Source organism: Hyposmocoma kahamanoa, unplaced genomic scaffold (genome assembly GCF_003589595.1).
Source record: "Hyposmocoma kahamanoa isolate Upper Pololo Valley unplaced genomic scaffold, ASM358959v1 78, whole genome shotgun sequence".
NCBI classification, from domain to species: domain Eukaryota; kingdom Metazoa; phylum Arthropoda; class Insecta; order Lepidoptera; family Cosmopterigidae; genus Hyposmocoma; species Hyposmocoma kahamanoa.
Window position 1 is genome coordinate 14,588,931 of NW_020653945.1, and position 8,111 is coordinate 14,597,041.

The window sequence follows — 8,111 nt, forward strand, 5'->3', positions numbered from 1 at the left end:
CAATGGCTGACCCCAGGTCAAATGCCACAACAGTGTCCTAAAGCAAAACTTACCAATAAAAAGGTAATGGTAACTGTTTGGTGGTCTCAGCATGGTGTTATTCACTATAGTTTTCTCCGATCTGGTCAAGCAATAACGGCAGATGTCTATTGTGCCGAACTCCGAACCATGTTGACAAAACTAGCAGTAAAACAGCCCCGACTCATGAATCGATCTTCACCATTATTGCTCCACGACAACGCGAGACCTCACAAAGCACGAGAAACCATTTTGACCCTTCAGGAACTGCAGTTAGAAACCATTCGTCATCCTCCGTATTCACCAGACCTTGCTCCAACGGACTACCATTTTTTTCGTGATTTGGACAATTATCTACGTGACAAGAAGTTTTCTTCCCAGGAGGCAGTACAAAATGCTTTCACACAGTCTGTGCAGTCTAGATCGTCGGAGTTCTATCGCAAAGGCATTAATAACCTTCCCATTAGATGGCAGCAATGTATAGATAATAATGGCAACTATTTTGATTAAATAAATTTGTTAAAAATTTAAAAAATAAACAATTTAGATTTTTAGTACAAATCGGCAATTTCATACTTTAACCCCTATTATTTCATGATAATATTGTATATAAAAATTTCTACCGAAATTAGGTAATGTTACCCTTGAGCTTTAAGAAATTTAATCTGTTGTACCTAAGAGTAGGGAACAAGCGCCGCATTTTAGGCTTCATAACTTCTGAAGGTGAGATATTAGGAGTCTGCTGGGAGTAATAATAAAGGTGTCACTGGTTGGAGTGGTTGGTAGGCACTACAGTTGGTAAGTTTACATAATATTTATTGATAACTTAGATACAATATTTGCTGTCTAAATGGTATGTGTGTGTAGGCTCATAGAGATCAAGGGATCCCATTAATTCAAATCCAAAGAATCGGTCTAGGTCATATTAGAACAATATGATAGTAAGCTCTATGAAGCAGAATGAATTTGGAAGAGGTGTGTGAGAAGGATGGATACTCTATTAACGGCTGTTATGATAGAAAAGAATGTCGCATTTTAATTTTCATTATGAAAGAACCTTCGGCGTAGAGACAAGTGTTGTTACGTTGCGTGGCACATGGAAAAGTTAGTTCTTGTATTTTTACTAGCCCGAACATTGCTGTAGAAGCTATAGAATATCGAACACGAATGTCGTTAAGTTGTATATTGGAACGCGACACAATGTTCATTTTCGATAATCTATTTTTTTTAACGCACACGCTCATAGCTCCGTAGTGGGGAACCCGGGTGCCATGGGCACACACATACACAACCACAAATTACACCCAAACTCACGAGAGAAATAAATGCAGGCCATGCAAATATTTCTATCGGCCCATGATAATATAATAATAAGTAAGTTATCAAAACGGCTAGGCTCTGCAGTGTACGCGATTAAAAAAATAAGGAAACTTTCAGACGTCGAAACCGCTAGATTGGTTTACTTCAGCTACTTTCACAGTCTAATGACATACGGCATTTTGCTTTGGGGTAATGCCGCCGATATCAATAGAATCTTTGTCCTGCAGAAACGTGCAGTTAGGGCAATTTACAATCTAGGCCCCAAAGTATCTTTGAGAGATAAGTTTAAGGAAATTAACATTCTTACACTAGCCTCACAGTACATTTATGAAAATGTAATTTATGTTAAAAGGAATAGCAATTTATTTATGAAAAATAGTGACAGACATAACATTAATACGAGGAATAGAAATAAACTAGCTTTTCTTGATAGTCGTCTTCACAAAGTCAAAAAATCATTTAAGGGGCAATGTATACGCTACTATAACAAGATTCCGGTTGATATACAAAATTTGCCTTTCACGAGGTTTAAAACTATAGTGAAACAAAAACTTTATACTAAAGGTTATTATACAACTTCTGCGTACTTGGATGACAAAAATCCGTGGTAGTAAGCCGTTTAGCTCATGGAGGTAGTCTCGATCTCTGATGTTTCAAATAAAAAAAAAATATTGTAAATGTTATTTACAAAGAGCAACCCCTAGAGTTTCTTGCTCATTCTTCTCAGGGGAATCTGCCTTACGAATGAGCGGTAGAGTTTAACTATTGTGACGATTTCAAGTGTAATAATGCTTACCTATGAAATAAAGATTATTTTGAATTTGAATTTGAATGAATCGAACCCGGGACCTCTGCGTGGCAGACCAGCATGGTAACCTTTCGGCCACAGAGACAGTTAAAATATTGGTGTGTTTATGCACATACTTAAGGCTCAATTTACATTGCCACGGAATGGAAGAATTTCGTAAGCAGTTACGTAACGTACAAATTAAGTGTTTAGAAGTAGTTGCGATACTTTTTTTTTTTAGCTCGCATCTATTATTTCCATTTCGCGGCAATGTAAATTGAACTTTAAATAACAAACCTCTCATGACGTGTCTGATAATTTTCAAAGACCCGCCGCGTAGTGACAGAACCCGTTGTACGCGTTGCTTTATCGCAGGTGGACCCGCAGTGCAGACCTGGGTGCCAAATTACGTTACAAGGTTTATTTTGTAGTACAGTAATAGTATTTATAGCAACACATAATTTACTCGACTCACTTCCAAAATAATTCTATCGATAAGTTGCAGCGTGAAGAGACCACCCGAAAGTCTTCTGAGATACTGGGCGTCATCATCTAAATCTTCTGATTCTTGCTGAAACAGAGAGGTTTTTTTATAATAATATCAAGTGACAGGACGAACAAATCGTGCACCTGGTATTAAGTAACATGCTTGTCCATAACCGTTGCAGTGCCACTCAGAGCTTTAAACCGCTAAGATCTCAGGTGTACACCAACTGCGCCCTTCACTCAGACAAACTTTACAAGATTCACGTGCCTGTAATTTCACCAGCACCCCAGCCCTTCAAAACCGGAACGTAGTAATGCTTACATTATAGCTTGGCGGCAGAAATAGGTAAAGTGGCAGTACTTCCCTAGACGAACTCTTTCACATGAAACTCTACTGCTACTAAATTTAAAATGTTTAAATAGTTGTCATTGCAAAGGTGCTCGTGGGTTAATATTTTAACAGTGGATATGTCTGTTACATCCACGTCGTCTGTATCACCGATATACAACAAACTCATTAGGCGTGTATACAAAGTACATTCATGGCTGTGTCGAAAGTGTGTCCATACTAAGCATTACAACAGAGTGCACATTTTTTTTATGATACCACGTGACGAGACGAACAAGTCGAGTGCCTGGTGGTAAACAACACGCCTGTCCATAGTAGTTGCAGCGGATAACACAAAAGTAACGAGAACGAACACTCTCTGCTCCTCCCTAGCTTTAGATACCGCACCACGCCCCGCACATTGACTGAACGGGAACAAGGCTACCGGCGAGCCTTTTTCCCCGCTTTGATATTTGAATATAGTTTTCATTTATACATTTATTTACGAAACTTGTACGTTAATATATAACATCATTTTAAGTTACTATTTATAATGATCGTGAATTGTGCTAGGTACGATGTAAGTAAAAAAAACTTATGTCTGAGACTCATTCAGTTATAGTTTTCTTCATTTATTTAGTGCAAGAGTAATATTTGTATAAAAAATATAGATTTATTATACATAGGGTGCACTATAAGTTTCCGGAACTGGCCACTTACATAAACAATATTTAAAAAGTAATTATAACATTTGAAAATGGAACTCTGGCTGTAGAACACAGTTTGTTTCCTCTGACTGTCACTTGTTTTTACATTGTGGCGTCATTTTAGAAATTGGTTGTCTATATCACCATGGATTTAACTCGTGAAAATGTTCGTAGTATAATTTTCTAGTGTAATGTAACAGCTCGGCGGAGCTTCGCTCGGCTTCAAACTGCTTTTGCCGATGAAGCACCATGCAAAACGACAATTTATAGCGGTTTGCAGAATTGTGAGTGACGAATTTCGTAATGGTCGCTCGTCCACTGCTATGAACAACAAAAAGATGGATGCTGTGCGCCGTATGATCAAAACGGACAGGCATGTGACATACCATGAGATTCGGGCATCTTTAGGCATAGGTATGAGTCAAATACAATCAATACTACATAAACATTTGGGTGTGAAAAGTTGTGCTCTCGGTGGATCCCACACAATTTGACTGTGGCTCAAAAAACGGATTGCGTCACTTGGTGCAATGCCATGCTTACCAGATTCAACGAAGGGGCGTCAAATTTGATGTGTGACATAGTAACAGGTGACGAAACATGGATTTATAGTTACGATCCCAAAACAAAGCAGCAATCGAGCGTATGGGTCTTTCGAGATGAGCCGAAACCAACCAAAGTGGCGCGCGTGCAAAGTGCATTCATCCGATTGCTTCTTTTTTTTTAATAAAACTGGACACGTGGTTACTGTTGCTTTGGAGAATCGTTGTACCGTGAATAATGATTGGTACACGACCATTTGTTTGCCGGAAGTTATTGAGAAACTCCGTAAAAATAACCGTAAACGCCGCATCATCTTACACCACGATAATGCCCGTTCTCACACGGCCAGACAGACAAATGCATTTTTGAAGGTGAATAACGTTGACCTTATGTCCCATTCCGCGTACAGTCCCGACCTGGCACCTTGTAACTTTTTTATTTCCAAAAATTAAGAACCGCGGTTACGCGGTCAACGATTTTCATCACCTGAAAAGGCTGTCGAAGAGTATGAAAAATATGTTTCAGAGATTGTCACGGAGGAATGGCATAAATGTTTTCAAAATTGGTTCATTCGTATGAAAAAGTGCATTAACGCAAACGGATAATATTTTGAGAAACAGTAAATTCATTTCTGACCATTTATAGTATTTTTTCTTATTCATTCCGGAAACTTATAGTGCGCCACACGTATCAATATAATGAGACGCCATAACTTCGTGAACTAGTAGACAAGGGTTCTCGAATTTTCAATTTGTATTGCCGATAAATATTACGTAGGGAATATACCTAATTATGAACTATGTAATGATGATAAACTTGGACACACAATTTCAAATACCTTGGTTACCTTATTTACAAGCACTTGTCCAAAAGGTAACATTTTAAGTGCTTTTAATGTAGTTTTGAAATAAATCTTCAATATTACTCTAGTTAGTGAATTAATGAAAAGTATAATATTATATCGATATAAATACCTAATAGACATGTGTAATTGTTAGGATTCTATTAATAGAATCCTAAACAACAGGTTCGCGTTAGAATTTTCGCTATGTTGCCGCTCTGGCCACATAACGTAATTGTGCGAGAAAGTAATGGGTAACCCTGCCACTTCACGCAGACATTTACTCGTGTGCAGATCGCGCCTTGCTGTATATAGTAGTAGTAGGCAAATTTTCGACTGTTGTATGGAGTGTCCGTGGTGTGGTTGCAGTACAAGTTAGAACTATAATTAGAAGTTAGTAGTTAGTTAGAATTTAGTAGGTAGTTAGAAGTTAGTAGGTAGTTAGAACTTAGTCGTATAAATGTGAGGGGCATTGCCTTTGCGCCAGTCACCCTGAGAAATAAGTTGACATGTTTTGTGCGCTTGTAATCTCTCCAGCACCCTTATCCTTCAAAACCGAAACGCAGTAATGGTCATATTAGGGCTTGGGGGCAAAAAATAAGTAGGGTGGCAGTACTTTCCTGTACAAACTCTTTCACAAGGAGCTCTACTGCTGCTAAAACCATCATGCTTGTATAAGCGCGCAATGTTGTAAAGCTTAGGACACATTTTTGGGAAGGGGCGCACAATCGACCCGCCCCTTTTTGTAGTAATTAGCCTGCGCATGTGCGCAAATGCGCTTCTTACGGGCGCTCATCTTTAATGTTATTATTAATTTTACAACATATTTGCTCGTAAAGTGTTTCATTACGCACTTGTGCGTTATTGTAATGTAAAACGCACAAGTGCGTTATTGTAATGTAAAACGCACGAGTTTTTAAAAAAAATAAAGTAACATGCACGGTTTTTTAAGATGCTCCGTCTAAAAATGAACGATACTTTTTTAAATCTTTGCAAAGAGTTTTTATGTTAGAAAAGTGGTCAATATTTTATGAATAAAATTAACTTTGGGAGATAAAATATAGTAAATAAACATTTAATTCTTTCATTTAATTAATTTTGACAATAAATTACAACCATTTATCTGTAACAAAAACACAAAAATATTAATTTACTTTATCAGTAATACTGGCTATTTTTATACCTTTGCCTAAAAAAAATGTTGATGTGCGCGCATGGCTAATTTGTGGACAAGTAAAAATTATTTCGCGCGCTTTTTCTTTTCACTGTATTGTTTTTATTTGAAAATGTCGTCAAGTAGTGATGAATTTATTAATTTGACACCGCCACAAGTCTTAAACGCAGCGAAAAAGGCTACTCTAAGCCTCTTACCTGAAAAATCGATAGATATTTACAAGCGTATCAAAATTTCATCATATGGAAAACAAGCAAAGATGCAAATTCATTTTCAGAAAATGTGTTTTTAGCCTATTTCATGGAACTGTCTCAAAAATATAAGTCAAGCTCATTGTGGTGCTACTATTCAATGCTAAAAAGCACTATGAAAACAAACCATGGTATTGATATCAAGTCATACTCCAACTTGATAGCATTTCTAAAAAGACGCTCGAATGGCCATGTAAGTAAAAAGTCGAAAGTATTTTCGGCTGACAATATCAAGAAGTTCCTTAAAGAAGCTCCGGATTGGCGATATTTGGCAACAAAGGTCGGTTGAAACTAAATTATTATTATTAATTTCTTTCACTTTCGTATTTCTTTACAATATAGGTGTTTATACGTTCTTTTTATCTCTTTTCAGGTTGTATTAATATTCGGTATAAATGGTGCATGTAGACGTCAAGAGTTGGCAAACATAACAACTAATGATGTCGAGAACCATGGGCGGGTTCTTCTTGTCCAGGTCAAAAACACAAAAAATAAAATTCCAAGGTCGTTCACAATACAGGGGCCTTTTTACGACGTAGTGAAGAAATACGAAGCGCTTCGTTCAACAAAAGCTAATTCCAACAGATTTTTTCAAAATTACCAAAATGGAAAATGCACTAACCAACCCATTGGCATTAATAAATTGGGAGCAATGCCGAAAGAAATTGCCACTTTCTTAAATTTGCCTCAAGCACATGAATACACAGGGCACAGTTTCAGAAGGTCCTCGGCTACATTGCTCGCCGATTCAGGTGCGGACTTATTGACACTAAAACGCCACGGAGGACGGCGGTCAAGCAATGTAGCCGAAGGATACATAGAAGACTCGATAAGAAATAAAGAAGAAATTAGCTCTCGCATTACAAGGAACATAAATTTGGAGTCAAGTGTTGATGTCGCGAATTATGTCGCGATTTAGTATAAGTTTTGTGATATCAAGCATTAATAAATTTAATCTGTTATGATACCTAAGAGTAGGGAACTAACACGGCAGTACAGGCATCTTAAATGAAGGTGAGATATTAGGCATCTGCTGGAAGTGCACTGGTTGGTCGGCACTACAGTTGGTAAGTTTGCACAATGTTTATTACTAACGTAGATACAGTATTTGTTGACTAGACAGCCAGAAAATAGAGTATGACGAATCAGTAACAGAATTAGAATGAGATCGCCACTTGTACTGAAGGTACAAGGGGGCATGAAGCGGTGGCAGAGGAAGGGCTGTAGGGGTGTGTGTGGAGGCCCATCATAGCGATCAGAGGATCCCACTACATCAGATCCGGACGATCGATATGAGGTCAAGGACCTGTTAGGACAATTATAGTAGTCCTATGAAGTAGAATGGAGTTAGAAGAAGTGTACATAAAGAAAGATATTCTTGAAACATTTTTCTGGTATGTCAATCAAAGCAACTCATTTTTTGCCTGGGGAAGTCCGTCGTCTCGCCATCGTAACTTATAAGTCAAGTAGCAAAAGGTTTGGTAACGAAGAAGTCATGAAGTCGGTGGACCTTGATTCGTTCGGGGATGACCGAGACCAAAGTTTCAACCTCATATGTTTGTGGGGGACTGTGGTCAACGAAGAAGTAATGAAGTCGGTGGACCTTGACTCGTTCGGGGATGACCGAGACCAAAGTTTCAACCCCATATGTTTGTG

The 8,111-nt window shown here is 38.0% G+C and overlaps 1 protein-coding gene across 1 annotated transcript in view; it reads right to left on the reverse strand.

Annotated features, from left to right (window-relative positions):
* Positions 1–8,111, reverse strand: part of LOC113232915 (beta-catenin-like protein 1) — a 30,736-nt gene that overhangs the window by 1,409 nt on the left and 21,216 nt on the right. The window contains exons 10-11 of the mRNA XM_026467817.1: positions 2,601–2,696; positions 2,423–2,519 (exon numbers count right to left, since the gene is read on the reverse strand). Coding sequence (XP_026323602.1) covers positions 2,423–2,519; positions 2,601–2,696 — 193 coding nt within the window. The remainder of the gene's footprint in view (positions 1–2,422; positions 2,520–2,600; positions 2,697–8,111) is intronic.